General features: G+C 61.5%; 2 protein-coding genes across 2 annotated transcripts in view; both read right to left on the bottom strand.

Annotated features, from left to right (window-relative positions):
* Positions 1–13,313, bottom strand: part of LOC123369177 — a 29,078-nt gene extending 15,765 nt beyond the window's left edge. Inside the window, exons 1-3 of the mRNA XM_045014538.1 lie at positions 13,109–13,313; positions 3,166–3,492; positions 2,563–2,862 (exon numbers count right to left, since the gene is read on the bottom strand). Of these exons, the coding sequence (XP_044870473.1) occupies positions 2,563–2,862; positions 3,166–3,492; positions 13,109–13,241 (760 nt within the window). The 5' untranslated portion in view covers positions 13,242–13,313. The remainder of the gene's footprint in view (positions 1–2,562; positions 2,863–3,165; positions 3,493–13,108) is intronic.
* Positions 13,314–16,903: 3,590 nt separating this feature from the next.
* Positions 16,904–22,676, bottom strand: LOC123369176. The gene is made up of 7 exons (XM_045014536.1): positions 21,742–22,676; positions 21,552–21,679; positions 21,186–21,437; positions 19,631–19,969; positions 18,806–19,108; positions 18,115–18,230; positions 16,904–17,608 (listed from the first exon to the last, which is right to left on the bottom strand). Exons 1-7 carry the CDS (start codon positions 22,674–22,676, stop codon positions 17,507–17,509), a joined length of 2,175 nt encoding a protein of 724 aa, XP_044870471.1. The 3' UTR covers positions 16,904–17,506.
* Between the last annotated feature and the right edge of the window lie 2,609 nt (positions 22,677–25,285).

Genomic DNA, 25,285 nt, shown 5'->3' with positions numbered 1-25,285 from the left:
AGCAGCTGCAGAACCAGCCAAAGCACAGGGTGCTGCACCAGGGGGAGGGGGTGAAATGGGGCCTCTCCCAGCACCCCTGAACTCAGATCTATGCAAGGGAGACCCCGCACCTAGCGGGCACTAGCACCCAGGCCGGGCTCCCCTTTCCATGGGGGATGAGGGGGAAGGTAGGGAGCAGCCAGCCAGAGACACACCTCCCCCCCGGAGCAGGGGTGTCAAGGTTCCTTCCCCACTCTGAGCTTTAGGGTACAGATGTGCGGACCTTCATGAGAACCTCTAAGCTTAACTACCAGCTTAGATGCGGTTTGGCTGCCACCACCCAAATCATTTAAGAGTTATCTGGGAAACTCTGTCTACCTTCCCCCCAGACTATCTCCCTCCCAATAGCCTTGAGAGACTTCTCCACCAAGTTCCTGGTGAGTCCAGATCCAATCCCCTTGGATCTTAACACAAGGAAAAATCAATCAGGTTCTTAAAAAAAAGGCTTTTAATTAAAGAAAGAAAGGTAAAAATCATCTCTGTAAAATCAGGATGGAAAATAACTTTACAGGGTAATCAGATTCAGAGAGCCCAGAGGAACCCCCTCTAGCCTTAGGTTCAAAGTTACAGCAAACAAGGGTAAAATCCTCTCAGCAAAAAGGAACATTTACAAGTTGAGAAAACAAAGATAAACCTAACACGCCTGGCCTGGCTCTTACTTACAAGTTTGAAATATGAGAGACTGGATCAGAAAGATTTGGAGAGCCTGGAGTGATGTCTGGTCCCTCTTAGTCCCAAGAGCGAACAACCCCAAAACAAAGAGCACAAACACAAGCCTTCCCCCCACCAAGATTTGAAAGTATCTGTCCTCTTATTGGTTCTTTGGGTCAGGTGTCAGCCAGGTGACCTGAGCTTCTTAACCCTTTCCAGGTAAAAGGATTTTGCTGTCTCTGGCCAGGAGGGGTTTGATAGCATTGTACACAGGAGGGCTGTTCCCTTCCCTTTATAGTTATGACAAGGGGCCTGTGGCCAGCCAGAGACTGTCCTGCAGCTCTGACCAGACTCTCTGTGCCCAGTCTGTTTCCTCCAGCCCTGCCCTCCCCCACAGTCTCTGCCCCCCATGCCACAGCTGCCCCTCTTCTCCCCTGCCTTGTCCCCCTTCCTTGGGCATGCCAATTAGCCAATCCCCTCCTAACTAAACCCACCTCTCTCTAGCTGCCTGCCTGTCCCCATTCCCAGACACACCCGTCCATCTGTCTGTCCTGGCACAACTGCACCAGCCGCATGCCAGTCACTCAATGGGCTTTGGTTGGATTTTACCCCTGAGGTTCCAAGGCCAGAAGAAACCACTGGGCTCATCTCATCTGGCCCCTTGGACACCACAGGCCAGAGACCTGCCCCCTAGTCCTTCCGCACAGAACAACATCCACATCTTGTCTGAAACCATTGTCCGTGCTGGAGAATCCCCCACGGCCCGGGGTCACCTGAGCAGGTAACATGAGAACCCAGGAGGGGGGAGAGGCCAGGTGACACCTCTGCCTGGGGAGCTGAACAAAGGCTGGGGGAGGACGCTGGGGAGTGAGAGGAGGTTCAAGGTTCAGGCTGGGGAATGGAGGGAAGCACAGACAGGGCTCTGACCCCCCAAGGGGGCTGTGGGGCTCCTGGGACCCCAACATGGGCCTAACTGGGGAGGATCCTGTTGTCTGTGCCTGCAAGTCCTGTCCTGGACTGTGTTCCTGGCGTCTAAATAAACCTTCTGCTTTCCTGGCTGGCTGAGAGTCCTGGGGAATCGCAGGGAGCCCGGGGGTGCAGGGCCTGGCTCCCCCACACTCCGTGACACCACGAGCTCTGCTGTATCCTGTGTTCCTGTGTCCAATAAACCTTCTGCTTTCCTGGCTGGCTGAGAGTCCTGGGGAATCGCAGGGAGCCCGGGGGTGCAGGGCCCCGACTCCCCCACACTCTGTGAAAGTTTAGTATTGTTGTTATCCACCACAACCCCAACACTTTCGCAGAGTCACTGCTGCGCAGGACAGGGTCCCGCACTCTTTGCTTGCGCCCAGCTGACCAAGTGACCCCGACGGCTCTGTACCAGGGACCAGTGATCCCCTTCATTATGTACCACTCCCTAAGGGCTGCCCCCTTCCCCCGCCTGGGGTCTGTCTGCTCTGGTTAGACTGGAAGCTGCTCAGGGCAGGGACCGTGTCCTCCTCTGTGTCTGGGCAGCACCTGGCACAATGGCCCCCCCAGGCGCGCCCATAATGGACAGGATCAGTCCCGACCAAGGCTCCATCCCTGGGCAGCAGACTCTGTGATGGCAGGTGGGGGTCAGGGGGGATGTGCTGGCTGGTATTTTGGGTACACAGGGATCTTCCTGCCCATTGGTTCCCCCAGCCGCTCCCCACTTCTCACCCCTGCCAGGCTGCCCCACACCCGGTGCCAGCTCCTCCCCCGACCATCCCAGCAGTCAGTCTGCTGCTGCTTAGGGGGCGTGGAGGGGACAAGGGACAATGTGAATCTCTCCCAGTCAGCGATAAAGGGGGGCCTGGACCCCAGGATCCTGCCCTCCCCCCAGCCCAGACTCACCTGTGACAGCCAGGGGGAACTCCTCCTGCAGGGGCTGGGCCAGAGCCGCGTGGCTGACGCGGCAGGAGACAGTGCTGCCGGAGTCGCGCGCGGTGGGGGTGAAGGTGTAGGTCAGGGTGAGGTTAAAGGTCCCGTCCGGGTTCCTCTGGGGGGCAGAGCCGGTGGCGTCGGTCAGAACCCGCCCGTCTCTGAGCCACGTGACGGTGACGTCCCCGGGGTAGAATCCCCACACGTGGCAGGGGAAGGAGGTCGCTGTGTCTGTCCTGGCCGATCGCCAGGGGATGGAGAGTCTGGGAGCAGCTGGAACGAGGGGCAGAGAACGTGAGTGCAGCGTTAGTTCAGTGACCGTCACTGTCCTGCCCGGGGCTGAGCCCCACAGCCACTGCACCAGCACCCGGCCCGTTCCTGTGGCTGGGGTAGAACACGCTGTGTCGGTGACGGGCTGCACCATTCTGAGACACACCGTGCACACACACACGCACACCAGGTCTTTCACATCCCCTTGCTCGCACACACACGAGCCTCGCAGGCCTGCCAGCCCGAGCAGCAGCAGGACAACGGCTACTCGCGGTTTCTAGGCCAGGACTTTTGTGCCATCCTTACCGAACACACGGAGGGTCGTCTCGCTCTGCTGCCGCTCCGCACCATAGACGACCACACATTTATACTGCCCCTCGTCCGACACTTGTACGTTCTCCATCCCCAGGGAGGCGTTCCCGATCAGTAACTCCTGCTCGGAGATGCTCACTCCTGGTGCGAATATTTCCTTCCCCCGATCGTACTGCGCCACGCTCTGATCTGAGAAATACCAGTGAACCTGCAGGGTGGTTAGATTGATCGGCCCCCCGATATTGAACCGGCATTTTAGCAGCGCTGCAGAGCCCAGCACAGCCGAGGAGGACGGCAGGGTGTATATCGTCAGTGGGTCACCTGTAAAGAGAAAGACACAGGTTTGCACTCCTGGGAACGGTCTCTGATTTCAGGTAGGACCCTGTGCGGACTGGGAACCTGCCGCAGAATCTGTTTCCAGCCCTTCCAGGAATGAAGGAAACCGTCCAAACATCTCCGGAGTGTGACTGACACATTGGTTTCTGCAGAGAGCTTGAAACGACTGCTCAGAGAGGGAGGAGGCACCCCAGTTCTAGCAGCATGTTGTTCACTCTGGAGCTGAATGACAACATGATCATTTATGTTACTATTAAGGGCTAGCTACCTGCTTGAGGCTGCAAAGCATCAGCCACCACGCATGACACTCACAGGCCTGGCCACCCTGTCTGCAGTCCAGCTGAGCCGTCACCCCCAGAGACCTGGCTCTGTCACAGCAGGAGCTGGGCTCCAGGCCCAGCTCTGCTGGAAGGGAGCTACCCCTGGGTAAAAAGGGGAGCGATGCAGGACCTCCGCAGCCCAGGAAGGCAGGAGACTTTGCTCTCTTATGCAGGGGTGAAAGTAACTGAAAGGACTTACCGGTACTCCAGAGTCCTGCGGAGGGGGAGGGGCCTCAATTGGAAGAGGCGGGGCCTTTAAATCCTGGGGCTTTTAAATCAGGATTTAAAGGGCTCGGGGATTCGGCTGAAGCTAGGAGCTGGGCCCTTTAAATCATCCCCGGAGCTACCAGCTGCAGAGGCGGCTGGGAGCCCTGGGGTTTGGGCAGGGGTGAAAGTAATTTACATTTCTTACCCATATGATCCAACCGCAAGCAACCCACCTCTCCTACGTACTTCATGGATCCCTCCCACTGCATGACATGGATAGAGAAGATAAAGCTGCTATTACTACTACCAGCACTGTCTGTAATAAACCTTTACTATGGGAATAAGCCTGAAAAAGTGAACACTCACTGTCACATTTTTCTCCGTGTCTTCCCTCCTCCTCCTCCAGCCAGGCTGCTGACGCTAGGCTCTGTGCTTTCTCCCTGCCTGGCACTCAGCAGCTGCTGCAGAGGCTTCCCTCTAGCTGGCAGCAGGGAGACTGCCTCCTGCACGAGAACAGTTTAAACTCAGCTGTTCTCTGATGGTTCAGCCCCCAGGGTTAAGAGAGGTTTCTGGCATCTTTGTTAATTTCACTCCCAGTTGTTCGGGGGCGGGGAAGCTGTGTGTGACCCTGGCAGGGGCGGTTCTTTTCTGCCCCCTGGATGAGGGGATCTCCAATACTACTAAAATACAGTAGTAGGGGCCGGTTGCTGGGGTCGGGGCAGTCGGCGGCAGGCTGCAGCTGCATTGTTTGTGACACACACATTCATACATACACATACATACTGTACATATGTGTATGTGTATGTGTATGAATGTGTCACATACAATGCAGCTGCAGCCTGCCGCCGACCAGCAGCGACCCCAGCAACCGGCCCCTGTGGGCTGCTGCCTGCAGAGAGCCAGCAGGTGCCGGTGGGCTGGGTCTGCCAAGGAGTAAGTAACCAAGGCAAAAACCACAGCCAGCCAGTCAGGGAGGGAGCCGGGGGGAGGAAGGGAAAGTCGGGGTGAATGAAGGACAACTGGAATAGCCTTCATGAAATAGACAAGATATTTAAAGAAAGTTTTATCAATTTCAGCCTCTGCACTCTGCAGGCAGGACAAAACAAAAAGAGATCTGAGATTGCACCCACTGTCCTAAGGACATTTCAGGTGTTTAAATCAATATAGAAAGAGGGTAGATTGGAATGAAAACTACTATTTCTTTCAAAGGAGGCACAATAATTTCCCTGAATATTCAGTTTTCCCCTCCAATCCCTTTGTGGTTTTGTCTATGGGGGCTATTTGCTTTCCCTGTAAATCTTTAGTTGCTTTAGCAAAATTGCTTTGCCCAAAATAAACCCTAATCATCATGACACATCTTTCTACCATGTTCTCCATGTTTTTTGTGTTGTTTTTTTTAAACAGTAACATTTCAAAGAGGATCTGCAAGCAGTTTGGACATCACAACCATGATCCTCTGCTGGGGAGGGAATGGGATAGATTTGAACTGGGAAATGGTTCCTGATTTTGATTGTGTTTAGGAGATCCCCTCATCCTGGGGGCAGAAAAGAACTGCCCCTGCCATGGCCACACACACCCAACAACAACTGGGAGTGAAATTAACAAGGATGCCAGAAAGGGCTCCTAACTCTGGGCACTGAACTGCACAGGGAACAGCTGAGTTTAAACTGTGCTTTTGCAGGCAGCAATAGCAGGCATCTCAGCCAGTCTACTGCAAGCTAGAGCCTAGAGGAGAACCCCTGCTGGGGGTAGTGGGGAGGAATTCAGAGCCTTGGCTGCAGCCTGGCTGGAGGAGGGGGAGGGAGGAGCCGAGAAACCAATGTGACAGTGAGTTTTCCCCTTCCACCTGCTTTTATTAGCTCAGGATTTAAACTGTGCAGCCAAATGCTTGTATTTGTTGTGTATATTAGTAGGCAAGATCCCCTCATCCCTGGGGCAGACAGGGACTGCCCCTGCCATGGTCAAACACACCCTCCCCCCAGCTACTGTGAGTGAAATTAACAAGGAGGCCAGAAACTTAGCCCTGGGGGCTGAACCATCAGGGAACAGCTGAGTTTAAACTATTCTTATGCAGGGAGCAGGCTTCTCTCTCCCTCCCTCAGTCAGTCTCCTTTTCTTACCGGTCCTCCATACCGGCACGTACCAGCTTACTTTCACCTCTGCGTTATGAAGTGTAGATAATTATTAACTAGAAGGCCAAAGAGCAAGCAGTGAACAAGGCAGCCATGTTCATTCTCAGCTAGCCTGGCAGAATGAGGCCAGAATCCGTGGCCCCTAGTGAGTGTTTTCACATGTAAGCAAGTGTTACCCACTGGTTGGGTGTTAGCCACGTGTCCCCCTGTCATGCCTGTTCACATAATAAGGCAAGACTTTAAGGCATGATTAGACTGTGGAACTCACTATAAGAAGATGTTGGTGTGACATTGCAGTCTATATGATTTTATAAAAACATGCTATGCTCCAAACTATGGTAGACTCCGAACCACCATTAATTGCCCACACTTTGCATAATTACAATAAGACCTCAGATTTATATTTCATATTTCTAGTTTTAGATACAAGAGTGGTACATTTATACAAATAGGATGAACACACTCAGTAGATTATAAACTTTGTAATGATACCTTACAAGAGACCTTTTGCATAAAGCATATTCCAGTTACATTATATTCACTTATTAGTAAATGTTTATAAAATCATATAGACTATAACATCACAGTTGGTCAAAAGAACTTAGCAAGATTCTGAAAGGGACTGAACATCCCCTTGGAGAACAGGAATAGCCAGAGTTGGAATGGTTCATGCAAACATTTTGGAAGGGACACTAAGCCTCCTGCTTCAAGGCTTCAGTTGATCTCTAGCTATTAGAGACCAGGATGTGACCTTCACAGGGAGCAGATTATCGACTGCTGGGAGATAAAGGAATATGCATGTAGCCCAGCTGGGAGAGATCTGTGCTGCAAGCAAGCCAGCAGGCAGCATGCCCCCGGGGCAGAGATCCAAGCGCCATCAGTCAGGCCTGTTCCCAGCTAGGGGTCCCTGCGTTTCTCCGCTGAGACCCGCCAGCTGTCTTTTCAGATAAGAAATGGTCACTCTTTGGAGAGAGGCGCTGAAACGAGCGAAGGGCTTTGACTTGCAGCAGGCGGGCGTTGGTGTCTGTGGACTCTGGGTGCTGTCATGTTTATGCAAAATGTCTCTGGGCAGTTTACAGCCTTGCTGTAGGATCCCAGCTGATACGGCCAGCAGGGCCCATCGTGCCCAGCCAGGCTGGCCAATTGTATAGCGCAGGCCGGAGAAGCACTCCAGGGATTCCTACGCCCAGCGGAGCTCCAGCCGTGCCTTCGGAGAGACGCCTGATCGCGCTTCGCTGACTCCAGGTGCTGGAGAAACACCTGTTCCCTGGTGAGTTGTTCCAGGAATTAACTCCCCCACCCTGTTAAACACGGTGACTCTTTTCTAGCTTGAGCATGTCCCGTTTCAGCTCCCCAGCCGCTGGCTCTGGTTCTGCCTTTGCTAGGGGACGGGCCCTCTGCTGCCAGGGTTTGTTCTCCGCGTGGGCACTTCTAGGCCAGGGTCCTGCCATCCCCTCTGAACCTTCTCTGTGCTAAGCTGAGCAGAGCGAGCGCCTCAGGGTACGTCCACACTGCACAGAGAAACCCCCAAGCGGGCCCACGTCTATTAACTCCGGCTCGTAGGGCTTGGGCTGCAGGGCTAAAAATGTTCCCAGCCGGGCTGGAGCCCAGGCCCTGAGACCTGCCCACCCTTGCTGTGTCTCCGAGCCAGGGCTCCAGCCCCATGGACTGGCTACCCGGCTGTTCTGTTCACGCGGTTTCTCTGGGACGTTGGAACAAGCTGACAAATCCTTGCCCGGTAAATATCAGCACCGAAACAGCCCCCACGCCAGTGAGCTTAGAGGCACTAGAGAGGAATCTAGCCATGGGATCCTGCTACTGAACAGGGTGTTACCGCAGCGTGAGCAGGTTACAGCGCCCGGGTCGTTTCCCACCCTGCTACTGGCGACCCTGCAGCACGAGCAGTGGCCGATTAATGATTTTGCCGCCCCTAGGCCCTGAAATAATTGACGCCCACCCACCCCGGCCTCGGTGACTGCACCCTTTCCCTGCCCCCATTCCAACCCCTTCCCCAAAGTCCCCACCCCAACTCTGCCCCTCCCTGCCCCTATTGGATCCCTTCCCCAAATCCCCACCCCGGCCCCGTCTCTTCCCCCAGCGCGCCGTGTTCCCCCTCCTCCCCGCCTGCCCTGCGAATCAGCTGTTTCGCGGCGCAAGCGCTGGCAGGGAGGGGAGAGAAACAGGACGCGGCGGCGCGCTTGTGGGGGAGGCGGAGGCGAGCTGGAGTAGGGGAGGGGAGCTTCTCCGTGGGTGCTCAAATTTGCCGCCCTAGGCCTAGGCTTTGTTGGCCAAGGTGATAATAGGCTGCTGAGTGTGAGCCTGGGCTGTGGGGCTCGGCGCTGTCACGGGGTCCCCGGGCGCTGCTCTGGAGCTGCTCCCCACCAAACCAGGCAGGGCTCTGGGGAGCCTCCTCTCCCTCGGAGCAGCCTGTCTGCAGGGCAAGCAGCTCCCACGGCTTCACCTCCTGGGTCTCTCCTTGGAGCATTCAAGTATCAGAGGGGAGCCGTGTTAGTCTGGTTCTGTAGAAGCAGCAAAGAATCCTGTTGCACCTTATAGACTAACAGACGTTTTGCAGCATGAGCTTTCGTGGGTGAATACCCACCTTGGCATCCGACGAAGTGGGTATTCACCCACGAAAGCTCATGCTGCAAAACGTCTGTTAGTCTGTAAGGTGCCACAGGATTCTTTGCTGCTTGGAGCATTCAGCGTCCTCTGCCCCTCCGTGCGCTTCCCCCAGCGAGTCCGCCCAGGCGGGGTCCTGGGGGGCCACAGGGTCCTGCTCCCCCCCTGCGCAGTCAGACGTGACTCTCAGCCAGCCAGTGACACAGAGGTTTATTCGATGACAGGAACAGGGTCTAACACAGAGCTTGTAGGTACCGCGAGCCGGACCCCTCGGCCGGGTCCATTCTGGGGGGCAGGGCCGTCCTTAGCCATAGGCAGAAGAGGCAGCCGCCTAGGGCACCACTAGGTCTGGGGGCACCGCTCTGCCAGGAGCCGGGACAGACGGGAAGCAGTGGAGCATGTAAGAGCAGGCTGCTGGGTCCTAGAGAGAGCCGAATGCAGCACAGGCTGAGGGAGGGGATTGGCTGCGGGGGTCTCTGGGAAGGGGAGGGGGAAGGAACCAGGGCCGCCCAGAGGGGGGGCAAGAGGGGCAATTTGCCCCAGGCCCCGCGTCCCGCAGGGGCCCCCACGAGTGTTTTCCGGGGCCCCTGGAGTGTTTCCCCTCTTCCCGCGGCTCCGGTTGAGCTCCCGCAGGCATGCCTGCGGCAGGTCCACCGGAGCCCGGGACGAGTGGACCTGCCGCAGGCATGACTGCGGAGGGGGCGCTCGTCCCGCGGCTCGGCTGGACCTCCCGCAGGCATGACTGCGGCAGGTCAACCGGAGCCGCGGGACCACGGCACCCGCCGCAGTCATGCCTGCGGCAGGTCCGCTCGTCCCGGGCTCCGGTCGACCTGCCGCAGGCATGCCTGCGGGAGCTCAACCGGAGCCAAATGCCGCCCCCCAGGGAAAGGGCCGCCCCACGCGCCTGCTTGGCGCGCTGGGGTCTAGAGCCGCCCCTGAGCGGGGGCCCCCCGCCGCCGAAGACCCCGGGCCCCCGGAATTCTCTGGGTGGCCCTGGAAGGAACTCACCTGTGAGTGTGACTCTTTCCCCCGGCGTGAGGTGAGGCAGGCTCCGCGGCTCTGGCAGTACCCTTTCTTGTCCCCCATAACGTCCATTCTTCTCCCGCCCCTGCCCCACAGAGCACTCCTCCTTTCTCCCTCCCCCCCACGGAGCACCCCTCTCTCCCCCCTCCCCTCCCTGGCTGCCTGCTGAGGAATGACAGTGAAAGTAACTCACTTCCTTGGCAGGCAGCCAGGATTGGAAGGGTCGCACAGGGCTGGGCTGGGGATAGCCAGATAGCATGTGCGAAAAATCAGGACGCGGGTTGGGGTAGGGTGAGCAAGTGTCCCACTTTTATAGGGACAGTCCTAATTTTGGGATCTTTTTCTTATATAGGCTCCTGATGCCTATATAAGGCAAAGCCCCAAATATCGGGACTGGCCCTATAAAATCAGGACATCTGGATCTGGTCACCCTAGCTGGGGAGCGCGTCTCCCCCGGGCTGGCAGCTGCCAGCGATCCACCTCATCCGGGGGGAGCTGCACTGGGCAGGATGAGCTGCTGTGGCTCCATGGGTGCCCCGTCCCTGAGATCAGATGCTGTGCTAACTTCACCATGGTCCTTTGGGCTGGCGGTGGTGCCCATTGGCGTGTGATCAGACCTGAGGGTTTGCTGCTGCTGTTGCCACTCTGCACCCCAAGAGGTGGATTTTGGGGTCCTACAGTTTTCCACCTATCTCCTCCTCTACTTCAGCTGTTGGACGAGCAGGCTGGGGGCGGGGGTGACCCAAGCATGAAAGCAGTACTGTGTTGCCATTTAGATTGTCATTTAACAAATTTGTTTGCCAAAAATGCTTGCTAACAATCCTGAATTCAATTTCAATTAAAAAAAAAAATTCAATATCTTAGCCAAAAACAGAAAATTAAGTTGTTGACTATTTGTGACAAGTTTGGTATGGGGAAGGCAGTGGCCCAGTTTTCATCAGAGAAGCAAAAAATGTTGCCTGACTTTCCTGTAGCCCTGTTACTTCTAAACAGAGCCCTCCAACAACTGTAAGATGCTCATCTCCTTACTAGTGTACAGAGCAGCAGTTCCCAAACTTTAACAGCTCGTGAACCCCTTTCACTAAATTGTGAAATGTCATGAACCCCCTCCTAAAAATGAATATATTCAGGGATTTAAGTTTAAATTTCCTCAGTGTGATGGATGCCCCAACTGCCCACCCCGCTCTTCCTGGGGATCAGGCTGGGGTTTGGGCTGCCGGCTCCCCCACTGACAGGGGCAAGGCTCAGGCTGCCAGCCCCACTCTTCCTGTTACTCGGGCTGTCAGCCCCGCACAGAGCACTGGGGTTCAGGCTGCCGGTTCCCTTGCTGACTCGGGCTGCCAGCCCAAACTGCCTGGCCCCACTCTCCCTGGGGCTCGGGGTGTCTGCCCTGCAACCGGGTCCCACCTGCTGTCTCCAATACCTGAGGTCCTCTGGCTGCCATTAGCGACATTTTTCTGGCGAACCCCCGTAACGTTCTGCAAACCCCCAGGGGTTTGCGAACCCCAGTTTGGGACCACTGGTATAGAGCAGGGGTCGGCAACCTACAGCACACGTGCCAAAGGTGGCATGCCAGCTGATTTTTGATGCTCTGGGGTTCTGGCTGCTGCCCCATTGCCAGCTGGGGTCCTGGCCGCCGGCCCCACTCAGCACTCGCTGCTGGCCTGGGGACCCACAAGGAACTCCAGGCTGGCAGCGGGCTAAGCAGGCCGGCAGCTGAGACCCCGGCTGAGCCACTCAACCCACTGTCGGCCTGGGGTTCCATTCATTCAGTTGGCAGCAGGCTGAGTGGGACTAAATTCAATGACAATGGCCATTGTACAGTTTACTCATACCAGCAAACTTGTTGATATATATATATCTATCCTAATATGCACATTGCCACTAGTATTCTACTGACAATTTCTGTAGCAGGAGCATCAGGAGAACAGTTTCTCTCAAAACTAAAGCTCATTAAAAACTATCTCTGCTCTACAATGAGTCAGGAACGCTTGACTGGTCTTGCTATTCTTGCAATCGAAGACGACATCACTTTGTCTTTGTCATACGATGACATTACTGATTTTGCAGCAAAAAAAGTCAGAAAGATTGCTTTTAATTAAAAACAAATCCTTGTTTTGTCCTGTTCATATACATTTCCGATAAAATGTTGACAAATTAAAAAAATTATATTATTTGCATCATTCTGTCAAATCAGAATTTTTTCTATATTGCTACTTCTTTAGCGCTAGTCCATCAGCATTATAGTGTGCTTCATTAAGTTAAACTGGTTTTAATAACATGCATGTGGCAAGTTTTCCAATAGTGTAAGCTTATGTTTGTGTTGCTCAGAGCAAGACAGGCACAGGGGCACCAGTTTAATAATCCCACCTAGGGCACCATAAATCCTAAAGACGGCCCTGCTGGGGGGCAGTGAGCCAGACCCCCACGTCTGCACTTCACTTCTCGTCCCCAGCCAGCTCCAGATTGAAAACCCCTCCAGCCCCTCCTCTCTGCTCAGCTCCTTCCCCGGGCCAGGAGGTCACCTGACCTCTTTGTCTCCCACACCTTCAGCTGGCACCTTTGCAGAGGGGGGGCCCAGGCCATCAGTTGCTAGGAGACAGAGTCCCAGGCATTTAGGTGCACTGGCCCCTTCCTCTGCAGCAATCACCCCCTGATCCCACCACCTAGATATTAACAACTGCAGAGGGGACACTGAGGCACCAACACAGTATTCAGAGCAAACATTCAGAACATTCCCAGTTCGTCACAGGGGCCGCGGGTTTTTCCTGACAATGCAGATGGACCCCAAGTCTCTGTCTGTGAGGCAGGTCTCTGCCCCTCCGGCCAGGGTCCAGGAGCGCCTGACCGTGCTCACCACCGAGCCCTCGAAGGGCCCTTTCCCCTGGGCTCAGCTCCAGGGGGTTTCAGGTTCTGCCTGCGGTGAAATCCTGCTGTTCCCCAGCTGTGCCCCGCATCCAGCACAGGCCCTGGCTTCCCGAGGACGGAGCTGGCCAGACCCCCCTCCCCGCACACGGCATCCGTAGCCAGAGATCCCCCCCACCCCCCGCACACAGCACCCGTAGCCAGACCCCCCTCCCCGCACACAGCGTCCGTAGCCAGAGATCCCCCCCGCACACGGCACGCACAGCCAGAAAGTGGCTCTCCCTCTTGCCCCGGTCTGTCCCCCCGCCTCCCGGCACAGCCTGTCCCCTCCCACCTCTCCCATGTACACAATCCCCTGCACCTCCAGGTCATTCCCACGGGCCCTGCTGGGGCGCCCTGCCCTGACCCAGGGCACCAGGGGTCGGTACTTACCGGCCACCCCGAGGACGAGGAGGGGGATGAGGAGATCTGCCAGCCCCATGGTCCCTGCCCTCCGTCCCCACAGCGTCACTGTCTCCTTCTCCGGGCTGGCAGGGCTCCCAGCGAATTCCCTTTCACTTTCCATGGATCACGGGGAGCGGCTGTAACACGGGGCAAAGGGTGAAGATCAGGGGTTCCGATATCGCCGGGCGAGGCTCAGACGCACCCAGCACCAGCGTCTCCCTGGGACCGTCCCTGCCCCCCACACACCAGCACTCTGGGGGCCCAGCTGGGGCAGGGCCAGCCCGACACAGACGCTGCCCCAGACGGGGTCCCTCGGCTGGGCCCAGGGGTGTTATTCTGCCCCAGAGCCACCTGGGTCCAGCTAACCCCTGCTGAGGCGCTGGTCGAGTCAGGCTGTAGATTACGGGGTCACAGGCTGTCCTGGTACCCCGCCCCGTCCGAGCCTGGCCCCGCTGTGGGGCAGGCAGCGCCAGGATCCCCATTGCCCAGAGGGGACCCGAGAGGCCGAGTGACGGGCTGTTACTGACTCCCAGGTTGGGCCCACTCGTGGCCCCATGCGGTCCAGGGGGGGGGTGCCCCTTTCAGTGCAACAGCCCTTCTCGGGGGTCCACCCTCTCCCGGGGTCAGGCCCCTCCACCTCCTGGAGCCGCACCTCTCTGAGCCTTAGCACGTCTGTCTCTGCCGTGGGCCCCTCAGGGAGTCCCCTCGCTCTGGGCCCCCGGGTGTGATTTGTTAAACTGTTATAGCTTATTAAAATACGTGTGTGTTAAACCCAATATGTCATTTGTAGCAGCAGTTCAAAATGGAGTCTGAACCACCGTTTTGTAAACTCCATCTTGTCCCCCCCTGTGCCCTGTCATCCCGGCCCGGCAACAACCGGATCAAACTGGTTTTTCCCGCCACAGGGCGAGCTCAAGAGCAATTTTACCTCAGCCCGTTTCCCGCCTTTGCTGGGACTGTACCATGTTTTCCCGCCACCGATGGCGGAAAAGGCCGGCGCTCACCGACAAGTGGTGCAGTGCGTCCTAGTGACTGCGCATGCGCGGCTCAGGCCATCCGTGCGACGTCTGTAGTCGGGTTTTACACGGCTATTGCTGGGGTGTTTGGGGTTCTGGGCCTGAGCTTCGTGCTCCCGTTGTAAGCGGCTGTTTCCCTGTTTTGTGTTAATTTATACAGTTACGGTTTATTCATGCTTCTCCCCTGCCACCATTGTCCTCAGTCCCGCCTGTTCTGTATTTGGTTGTCATGGTTTTGTTGCTATGGCAACTGAGTTAGATTATTATGGGTTAGCTCAACCGGTTTCAACCGGCTGAGAAGCTCTCTGTAGATATGTAAATAAAATGGAGGTTTTGGTTAGCTGCCTGCTCTCTGGCCTGAAGTGATTGCTTCCTACACCGGCTGCCCCAAGGATATAACACCGCCACACACTTACCCGTCGTCAGTCGTTATTTCTCCCACCACACACGGGGGCGAGGGAGGGGGCCTGTCTGTGCACCCGGCTGCCAGGGACAGACATGGGAGATACGGGGCTGCTCTTCTGAGCAAAAGGGGCTGGTCTGATCTCTCGATCCCTGCACCACTAGCCACAGAGTTACCTGGGCTCCCCTGCGAGGTGACACCTCCACCCCCCGAAGGGGACGATGCCCCCCCCCGCCCGTTCTCTAGCCCGGAGCGACTCTCCCCCAGCGTAACACAGGAGGTTTATTGAGAGCTGAACCCAGCACAGGAAACTCTCAGGGCCTCAGGCCTGGCCTCCCCCAGCCCAGCACATCCCAGTCCCCCTGCAGCCAGGGGGGCTCTGCCTGCTCCCCCTCCAGCCCTGAGCCCCCCTGCTCCCAGCTGGGCCTCCGATACCCCCGGCCCCAAGCCCCCTCTGTCCATTGGCTTCTCTCCAGGGAAACAGGGTCGTAAACAGGCAGGCCTGGGTCTCCTCTGCTCTCAGCCTCCCTCTGGCCCCTCTGGCTGGAGCCGGCTGGTCAGGTCACCGGGGTCCTCTCCCCGCAGCCCATTGTCCTCCCACTGGCCAGAACCGGCTGCGACTCCTGAGCTGGGTCTCCGGGTCACCTGGTCACCGGTCACTGGGGTCTCCATCCTCCAGGCCGTCGCTGGCCCTTTGTAACAACAAACTCCCTCTCCTGCCACCCCGTTAAACCAGTAACACCCAGGGACAGTGAGTCGTGTCCCCCGCATGCAAACCAGTGAACACAACAAAAAACCCCACAACTTCGTCACCCGGGCCCAGCCAGGCTGTGTCAGAGCAGGGAAGTGAGCCTGGCGCCCGATGCCCCAGCCCAGCACCCCGGCCATAACCCCAGCCCGGCCCAGCTAAACAGGGAATGGGGGATGGGTCTGACGGAGCACCCCGGCCATAACCCCAGCCCCCCCAGCTAAACAGGGAATGGGGGATGGGTCTGACAGCACCCCGGCCATAACACCCCCCCCCAGCTAATCAGAGAATGGGGGAGGGGTCTGACAGAGCACCCCGGCCATAACCCCAGCCCCCACCCACCCCCAGCTAAACAGAGAATGGGGGGGTCTGACAGAGCACTCCAGCCCCGCCAGCTAAACAGGTAGTGGGGGAAGGGTCTGATGGACAAGCAGAGTGTCCATGACAGGGACGGGGGCTATTTTGTGCAGTGGTGAGAGCAGGAGCCGGTATCAGGAATTACAGCCCAGGATAAACCCAGGGCCAGCAATAGGAACGGGGGTCAGGGTGGGGTCACCATGCACACCCAGGCACTGTCACAGCCACCAACCTGCAGCTGCTGCTGCTGCTGCTGGGGTGAGCTGCTGTCTGCTGAGTCTTCCCACCAATCAGGGGCCGGCTGCGCTCGTTAGGTGGCTCAGCCCAGACTGGCCCTGACCCCGGACACCCAGGGGTGGGGGTGGGTTGCAGGCAGCTCGCTGGCTCGGCCCTTTCCCGGCTCTTGTGCGATGAGGAGTTTTGGGGAGGGGTGTTGCTCCAATGGCAGGAACTGCAGAGTCCCCCGGGCAGCCTGGACCTTGTCCTGCCGGCCTGTGACTCTGCCCCGAGGGGGCCGGGCCGGGGGGGCTCAGCCTGGGGGTAGCAGGGCCCGGCTGGGCGCAGGCAATGCCAGAGACACTTGTCACTAACGCCAGGTTCGTTCTCTCCTGGCTATGCAGAGCGTGATCCTGAAGCTGAGCGTGTGAGACGCGCACAGAGACTGTCTGAGTTTTATTAACGCCGTGATCACTATAAGCAAACTCACAGGACTAGAGCGACAAGCATCGCAGCAGGATCTGCCCCGGGAACACTCACAGGGCCGCGGGTTCCCCTTCCGGGGAGATAAGCGTGAAGGGCGTCACCGCCCTGCCGGCCCGAGACCCCCCTGAGGGCCGGGTTTGGTTCCCCACCTGTCCCTGGTACCCCCTCTCTGAGACCACATGGGATTCCGTCTCGGCCGGGTGCCCACGTTTGCCGTTCCTGGGGCTTGGACAGCTGGAGGGGTCTCTGCGGCGCAGGTCAAGGGTCTGGCTGCATAAAGCGGTGGCGGGGGAGCCAGGCCATCCCGCGCCCTGTGGCTAAACCTTCTGGCCCCAGGCAACTCACTCAAGCTAAGGGTTGTTCGAGCTCACGTGGGCCGGCCCCGTGCTAACGCCGCCACCAGGCCTCCAGCGACACCCCGGCTGCAGGTCCCTGCCAAGCCCCTTGCAAAGGGATCTTGTTGTCCCGTCACTTCCTCCTACCTGCAGCGCAGCCTTAGTTTTATTTGCACGAATTTAACAGGCAGGGGCTGGGGCAGGGCAGCAGGAAGGAGGCTCTTGAAGCTGGGGAAATATTTGCACTGTTAGTTTTATTTGCACGAATTTATCAAGCAGCTGAACTCGTTCTGAGATATAAATGATCATTCGCAGATCTCCTGAGCTCAGGTCGTGGGTCAAAGGTTGACGTGTGTGTGCCCTGAGGATGCCAGGCAGGGAGTAGCAGGGCCCAGCCGGTCCCAGGCGACACCTGACCCGAGCGCTGGTTCCCAGCAGAAGGGTCCGCGGGGATCAGGGAGGGGTCACAGCCCAGTAACAACAGCTGCAGAGGGCGTGCAGAGAGACGGCTTCACTGCTGGCCTGAGCGCTGACCAGAGAGAAAACCACACCCCAGCCCCACACCGGACACAGCGAGGGGCCGGGGACACGGGGGCGACCACGCAAGTCTGTGACGGTAGCAGAGGGGACACAGGCTGCGTCTGTGCAGAGAGCTCCTGCTGCAGCCGGCAGCTCAGTCACACCCCGGAGCAGAAAGGGCAGGGTGCTGCACATGGCGGCTGGGAGGCCGGAGCGCAGGAGGCCACAGGCCGAGGGGGTGCGGGAGGCACGGACAGCGCTGCGGGGACGGAGAGTGAAGGTGCTGCAGGCAGCGGTGGGATCCTCCTATCTGCTCCATGAGGAGATCGCCTCCCGAGCCCGCTGGAACCTCTGACACAGGGGGTCCCAGATCCGCTGCGTCGCCTGCTCCATCGCCTGTTCTACCATCTGTGCGCCGGCCAGGGGGGAGAGCAGAGTTAGTGCCCAGGGGGAGAGGCGTGGGTCACAGCTCAGGGCCCCGTCTCCACAGGGGCCAGGCCCCTCGGCTGTCCAGGGATGGTTACAGGTGCTGACACCAGCACAGGGCGTCTCCCTGGACAAGGTGCTATGAACAAACCACCTGGGGGTCACTTCTCCCCGTGTGTGAGGGTGACACCCCCCACCACACCCACTGTCACTGGGGCAGGCCCCATTTTTCCTGTGCCTGCCCGGGAATGTCTCTCAGGGCACCCGAATCGTCCCGGCTCTTCGCCCCGCTCTGGAGCGTCTGGCCCCACAGGCGCCCAATTGAGACAAGGCTGCACGGAGCGAAACGGGCTCTGGGCCGGCCCTGGGAACGAGGGGTGAGGGAGGACGTGTCAGGCCCAGCGCAGACAGGGCCAGAGGGGTCTGTGTTAGCCGGGGGCGCGATGCTGGGGCCAGTGCTGGGCACTCACTGGGCAAACAGCCCTCACCTTCCTCGGCCGGCTGCCGGTGTCGCAGCAGAGCCAGCCCCCCATGGCCATGGCCAGCAGCAGTGACGCTCGCAGCATCCACAGCACGACCCTGAGCCCCATCTCCAGGCCACCAGCTGTTGGGGACACGCAGATCAGAGAGACGTCCCGGTCCCCCCGCGATCCCACCAAGCCCAGTGACTGCCAAGCCCCCAGGGGACCCCAGCGCCCACCGACTCCCGGGTTCTCCAGCCCCAACCCCAGCTCCTGGGCTATCGCACGGGCACCCCCTCGGCTCCCAGGGCTGTGGGAGATTCCCCAGGGTGGGGGCCACCCCCGGGCTGTGTCCGGCCCTGGAACCAGGGAGGCTGGAGTTCGGGGACCAGCACTGGGCCCGACCGATGGCCGAGTTACGGGGGAGAGGGCAGGGGCTGAGTCGCTCTAGACGGGGGATGTACCAGCCCGGCCCGGCCCAGCCCAGGATCGTTCGGTGGGGACGGAGCAGGGAGGACGAGGGGTAATGGGACCGGGGATTCCCAGCTGCAGACCAGGACCCGTCCCCCAGCAGCGCCGGGGGTGTGAGCCCGGAGAACCGCCCCCCTGAGCATGACGGAGGGGAACAAAGCCGGGGTGCTGGCTGGACGGGGCGGGCCGTGGGGGGGCTGATACCGCAGCGAGGGGCACCCAGGCCGGGGCGACCTGGCAGCCTCACCCCTGAAGCCGATCCGGAAGTCGGCCTGGCGGGACTGGTTCAGCAGGGGGTGTCGTGCCCGGCAGGAGAACAGCGCCCCCAGATCCCGCTCCGTGGGGGTCAATCTGTAGACGGTCACCAGGCTGAAGGTCCCGTCCCGGTGCCCCCGGCGCGCGGCAGAGACGAAGGAGGCGTTTAGCTCCTGCCCGTCCCGGAGCCAGGACACTGCGATGTGCTGGGGGTAAAACCCCCGCACGCAGCACACCAGGGCGCTGTCCTCGTCCCTCTGCACCACGGGGCTGGGCACCTCGACCCGCGGCAGCGCTGGGGGGGACAGAGACGGGGAGTCCAGAGAGCCGGGCGGGGGGGGGCTTCCAGGGCAGACTCGCGCCCACCCTGCCCGCTAACCATCGCCCCAGCCGTGTCCTGCCCTCGCCCTGCCGACCCCCTGCCCGCGCCCTGCCAAACCTCCACCCGCACCCTGCTGACCCCCCGCCCACGCCCTGCCGACCCCCCGCCCGCGCCCTGCTGACCCCCTTCCCGCGCCCTGCCGGACCCCCTGCCGACCCCCCGCCTGCGCCCCAACGACCCCACGCCCACGCCCTGCCGAACCTCCGCCCACACCCTGCCCGTGCCCTGCCGACCCCCTGCCCGCGCCCCGACGACCCCCTGCCTGTGCCCCGCCCACGCCCTGCCTGCACCCTGCCGACCCCCTGCCCCGGCAGCCACTGACCCTGGCCGAGGCTCTGGGGACGGGGCCACGCCTGGACCCCCTGCTCTGCCAGAGACCTGGCCCCAGCACCCCGGGCAGCAGGAATACGACCTGGGGAGGCCTCGCGCCCCTACCTGCCACTTGCACCCGGACCGTCCCCTCCCCGTGCTGCCCGGCGTAGCGGACGGAGCAGCGGTAGGGGCCCTGGTCGGCCGGCGTGACGCGGGGCAGGAGCAGCGAGGCCTGGGCGTGGCCCTGCTGCTGGGAGAACAGGATGGCGCCCACCCGGGTGCTGATGGGGATCCCGTCCAGCTCAGCCACTCTGCTCCCCTGGAAGTGCCAGCTGACCCGCAGCTGCCCGTCCCCCTCGCCCGCCCCACGCGGGGCCGCGGGGAAGCTGCAGGTCAGGAGCAGGTCGGAGCCCAGGAGCCCCGTCACCGGGGAGGGGTCGGTGGAGACGAGGAACGCGCCGGCTGTGGGGGGAGCACAATACAGATCTGGGGTCCTGGGGGGGGGCGGGGAAGGCCCCGTATCCCATTCCCCCCACAGCCTGCCAGCCCCCTGCCCTGGGGCGGGATTGGAGCCCGGTACCCGCCAGAGGGGACAGGCCCCTGCCCCATCCCCCACCCTGAGCCCGCCAGTCCCCTGCCCTGGGGCCGGATTGGAGCCGGTGCCCCCAGAGGGGACAGGCCCCTGCCCCATCCCCCACCCTGAGCCCGCCAGTCCCCTGCCGTGGGGCCGGATTGGAGCCGGTGCCCCCAGAGGGGACAGGCCCCTGCCCCATCCCCCACCCTGAGCCCGCCAGTCCCCTGCCGTGGGGCCGGATTGGAGCCGGTGCCCCCAGAGGGGACAGGCCCCTGCCCCATCCCCCACCCTGAGCCCGCCAGCCCCCTGCCCTGGGGCCGGATTGGAGCCGGTGCCCGCCAGAGGGGAAAGGTCCCTGTCCCAGTCCCTGCCCCCTCTCACCCCCGAGCCAGCCAGTCGGCCACCCCCAGCTGTTTTTTCACGAGCCCCTGTGGTTTGGGCTCCGGACCCCTCACACCCAGGCATTGGCCGGGGCAGATGGGGGTCCAGAGAGGCAGCCCCCCCCCCCTCGATTCCCCCCACACTCACCGGCGCTGCCCAGCCCCAGAAGCAGCACGATCCCCACGGCCATGGCGGTGAGGCTGGACTGAGCCTCCCCTGCTCGCTGGGGCCGTGGGGCGGGGGCTGGGTCACTCCCCGCCTGCTTAAAATACACCCGGCAGAGGTGTGTGTGGCTAAGAATAACACACACACACACACCCCGGTGTGTGAACCACAGAGCCCCGCTCGCAGCCAGCAGGCGTCAGGCTGAACGGGGCTCCGAGGCTGCTCTGGGTTACAGCCCCCCAACGAGTGGGGGGATCAGCCCTGGCCCCACACACTCTCCCCTCCCCTTTGCAGCCCCACAGGGGGTTGGGCAGTGGATGAGGAGCCAGGACTCCTGGGTCCAGTTCCCACCTCTGCCACCTACGGTCTGTGTGACCTGGGCCAAATCCCTTCCTCCCTCTGCGCCTGTCGCCCGGCCCTGGGTGTGTCGGGGCAGGGGCTGTGCCGCGCCGTGCGCGATGGGCCCCGGGGGTTGCTGAGCCGGCTGTGTGGGGCTCTCAGAGCCCAGCCCGCGCCAGCGCCACGCCGTGGGGACGCAGGAGCCGTGAGAGCCCTTACTCGGATGTGCTGCGTCTCCTCCATGCGCTGTGCACGTCCATCTGGGCGGCCTTAAATAGCAGGCCAGGGCTGCCTCGGACAGGCCTGTAACGCCCCTCCCCAGCCCCAGCAGCTGCTCCTGCCCGGCTGGGTGCAGAGCGCGGCAGATCTCAGCCGCCCGGCTCGGTTTCCAAGGCTCGCCCAGGCCCCGGGCACCGGGACAGCCACCAAGGTGCCAGCCGGGGGGCAGATCGTCCAGGCGCCCGCAGAGCCCTCAGTGGGAACACGGCGTCGCTGCCTCTGTGGCTGAGGTCCCCGCTGTCGGCGGTGGGAAGCAGCAGGCTGCCTCGGTTTCCCTCTCATCCCTCGCGTGGCACAGCGCCGCACGACTCCTCCAGGGGCCCCGCTCGCGGTTAGCTGCTGGCACGGGCGATGGCCGGGGGTCCGGACGCCCCAGCCACACGCGCTCGGGGCTGGGCAGTGGCACCAGGTCGGCCCCTTCGCTCAGGGCCCGCCTGGGACACAGGCCCCCCGGAATATCGCCAGGAACAGGAAGGCTCCCGGCTGAGTCCCCGACCTGCCCCCCCAGCGCCGGCGGCTGTTGAGGCAGCGGGGGTGGCCCCAGATCTCCTCCAGCAGCTGCTTGGCGTCGAGGGCACCGTCCAGCCTGGTGAAGTAGGTGTGCAGCTTCTCGCCGGCCTGCGCCTCGCCCGCCCCCACCTCCCACAGGCAGGGCCGCATGGAGACCACCCCGGCCGGCACCGTGCCCGCCAGGACCCCCTCCGCCGGCCCCAGCCCCGCCAGGATCTCCCGGGCCCGCTCCGGGAAGTGCGCCGGGGGGATCTGGCTCATGGCCTGGCACTGCGCCAGGTAGCCCGGGTACCGCCCCATCAGCTGGCGGAAGTCGTCCTTGAGGAACTGCACCAGCTCGTCCGCCGGCGCCCCCCGGTGGCGGAAGTGGGCAGCGATGCCGCGCAGCGCCACCTCCATGTCCTCGGCGGGCTCCCCCGGCCGGCTGCCCCGCCGGGCATAGGTCACCAGGAAGACGATGCCAACTGGGCCGTTCCTGACGCGCGAGGCGTTGAGGCAGCGGGGGTGGGTGCCACAGAACCGGCCCAGCAGGTGCCTCACGGTGCAGAGCCCGGCCCCCGGCCCCGGCCGGCAGTAGTAGGTGCAGGTTTTCTCGTAGCCAGCTGCCCTGTGCTGCCAGGCCCGGCCCCACGGCCCAGCCTCCCAGAGATAGTGCGTCAGCGCCCGGGTGCAGCCGATGTAGAACCAGCAGCCAGGGTCCCCGGAAACCTCCTGGAGCCGGGTCTCCAGCTCGCCGGGGGCCACCGCCTGCATCCGCCGGCACTGAGCGAACCGGGCGTGGAAACCGTGAACCGCGGCCAGGAACTCCTGGGCCAGCTTCCCCCGCAGGGCCGCGGCAGGGGTCCCCACGGGGCCATCCGCCTCCAGCGCCCCCCTGATGGCCAGCAGATCCGCGTTCAGGGTCCGGAGCTCCTCCGCCATCGCCGCGCACGGCTGCCGCTGCCTCCCTGGGACGGTGCCCTGAGGGGGACGCAGAGAGCAGGGTCAGTGCCCGCAGCCTGATCCAATCCCCTGCACCCAGCCAGACACAGAGCGGGCCGAGGCTAACAGAGACGGCTTCTGGGGGAGGTCCCCAGCGATCGCCCCCTGCGTTTGCTCCGGCCTGCCCCACATCCCACCTCGTGTCAGGCCGCAGGGGATAGATAAGCCTCCCTAATGCATTGCGGGGCAGGGGGAGTGCTGCTATCCCTGCTGGGGAAACTGAGGCAGGGAAATCAGCCCAAGGTGATGCAGCAAATCACTGGAAGACTGAGGATAGAACCCAGGAGTCCTGGCTCCCAGCCCCACCCCTGCTCTAAACACCAGATCCCCCTCCCCTCCCAGAGCCAGGGAGAGAACCCAGGAGTCCTGGCTCCCAGCACCCTCTGCTCTAACCCACCAGCCCCCACTCCCCTCCCAGAGCCGGGGAGAGAACCCAGGAGTCCTGGCTCCCAGCCCCCCTGCTCTCACCCACCAGCCCCCACTGCCCTCCCAGAGCCGGGAGAGAACCCAGGAGTCCTGGCTCCCAGCCCCCCTGCTCTAACCCACCAGCCCCCACTGCCCTCCCAGAGCCGGGGAGAGAACCCAGGAGTCCTGGCTCCCAGCCCCCCCTGCTCTAACCCACCAGCCCCCACTCCCAGAGCCAGGGAGAGAACCCAGGAGTCCTGGCTCCCAGCCCCCCTGCTCTAACCCACCAGCCCCCACTCCCCTCCCAGAGCCGGGGAGAGAACCCAGGAGTCCGGGCTCCTTTCTCAGCTTTAGCCCCAGACTCTAGTTTCTGCGCAGCCAGAAGCGCCTCAGCCCCTGGGACCCGCCCGCCCCCAGTACTGAGCCCCCCCGCCCGGTCCCGCTGCTCGCCCGTCACTGACCTGGGGGGGGGGCTGTGAGCCGGGGGAGCTGCAGGGCAGAGCTCCCCCCCCCCCCCGCACAGGGCGCAGCGAAAGCGAAAGCTGGAGAGTTGCGCAATGTTTGCGCCTCGCCTCGCTGCTGGCAGCTCCAGCCCCGCCCGGCCCCGGGGGCGGGGGGGCACCTCGGAGCCATCGGCAGTGACCCCCCCGGGCCCTGCGTAGCCCCCACCAGCCCCACCGGCCCCGGGGGGGGGGGCACCTCGGAGCCATTGGCAGTGACCCCCCCGGCCCTGCACAGCCCCCACCGGCCCCACCGGCCCCGGGGGGGGGCACCTCGGAGCCATTGGCAGTGACCCCCCCCGGCCCTGCGCAGCCCCCACGCCCAGCAGCAGCCATGGCTGCTCCCCCCCAGCTGCCCCCCCCCCGGTGTGTGACCGGCAGCTGCGCCTCCGGGCAGGGCTGTGTCCGCTCCCTGTGAGGGGGGGCACCTTGGGGGGAGCTGGGCACACGGGGACTCCTCGCCCGGCGCTGGGACGCGGCCCCTCTCGGGCGGGGGGGGGGCTGGGCACACAGGGACCTCTCGCGCGGTGCGGGGGACCCCTCTGGGGTGGGCTGGGCACACGGGGACCCCTCGCCCGGCGCTGGATGCAGCCCCTCTGGGGTGGGGGGCGCTGGGCACACGGGGACCCCTCGCCCGGCGCTGGACGCGGCCCCTCTGGGGGGGCTGGGCACACGGGGACCCCTCGCCCGGCGCTGGATGCGGCCCCTCTGGGGGGGCTGGGCAGGCGGGGACCCCTCGCCCGGCGCTGGGAGGCGGCCCCTCTGGGGTGGGGGGAGCTGGGCACACGGGGACCCCTCTCCTGGTGCTGGGATGCGGCCCCTCTGGGGGGGCTGGGCACACGGGGACCCCTCTCCTGGTGCTGGGATGCGGCCCCTCTGGGGGGGCTGGGCACACGGGGACCCCTCGCCCGGCGCTGGATGCGGCCCCTCTGGGGGGGCTGGGCAGGCGGGGACCCCTCGCCCGGCGCTGGGAGGCGGCCCCTCTGGGGTGGGGGGAGCTGGTGTTAGCCAAAAGGGCTCGTTTCCCCCTGGAGCTTACCTAATTACACCAAGGAGGCACGGAGACAGGAAGACGAGTACCACACCCTTTATTGATCGGTCAGCTGAGCGGGTGTTCCTCTCGGCTAGTGCCAGAGAAAGAGACACACCTTACATGGCCAGATGGGCCTACCTTTATACCCCGAAACAAACAACTTAGCCTACGTTTGTCTACGTCATTTGGTTGACCTGTAGAACCTGTACATGCATCTGTTAGGGAATAATTGGATATGCAGGATACATATATCATTTTGTGGGGGCTACAAGATACATACAGCTGTTGAGGATACATTTGTCTTTCTGAAGGGGAAACAAGATACACCCGTCGACCCTTTGTGCTATATACTTTGGAAACATTCATGGGAACACAGCTGCATTTACTGGGGAGCCAAATGAAACTGATAAGCAAAATAGCTGACTTAGGTAGATACACGGCCTTCAGTCTAATAAGTTCTGTAAGCTTTCCAACACGGTTTGGGCAAGCATAGCATAACTTTGGTTCACTCAGGCCTAATACAAAAAGGCTTCATTAGCACTATGATTTTCCAACACTGGGCACACGGGGACCCCTCTCCTGGTGCTGGGATGCGGCCCCTCTGGGGGGGC

The sequence above is a fragment of the Mauremys mutica genome, chromosome 4, assembly GCF_020497125.1.
Source record: "Mauremys mutica isolate MM-2020 ecotype Southern chromosome 4, ASM2049712v1, whole genome shotgun sequence".
In the NCBI taxonomy this organism is placed as follows: Eukaryota; Metazoa; Chordata; order Testudines; family Geoemydidae; genus Mauremys; species Mauremys mutica.
Note: the sequence above shows the minus strand (reverse complement) of the source record. Positions and strands in the feature narration are given on the sequence as shown.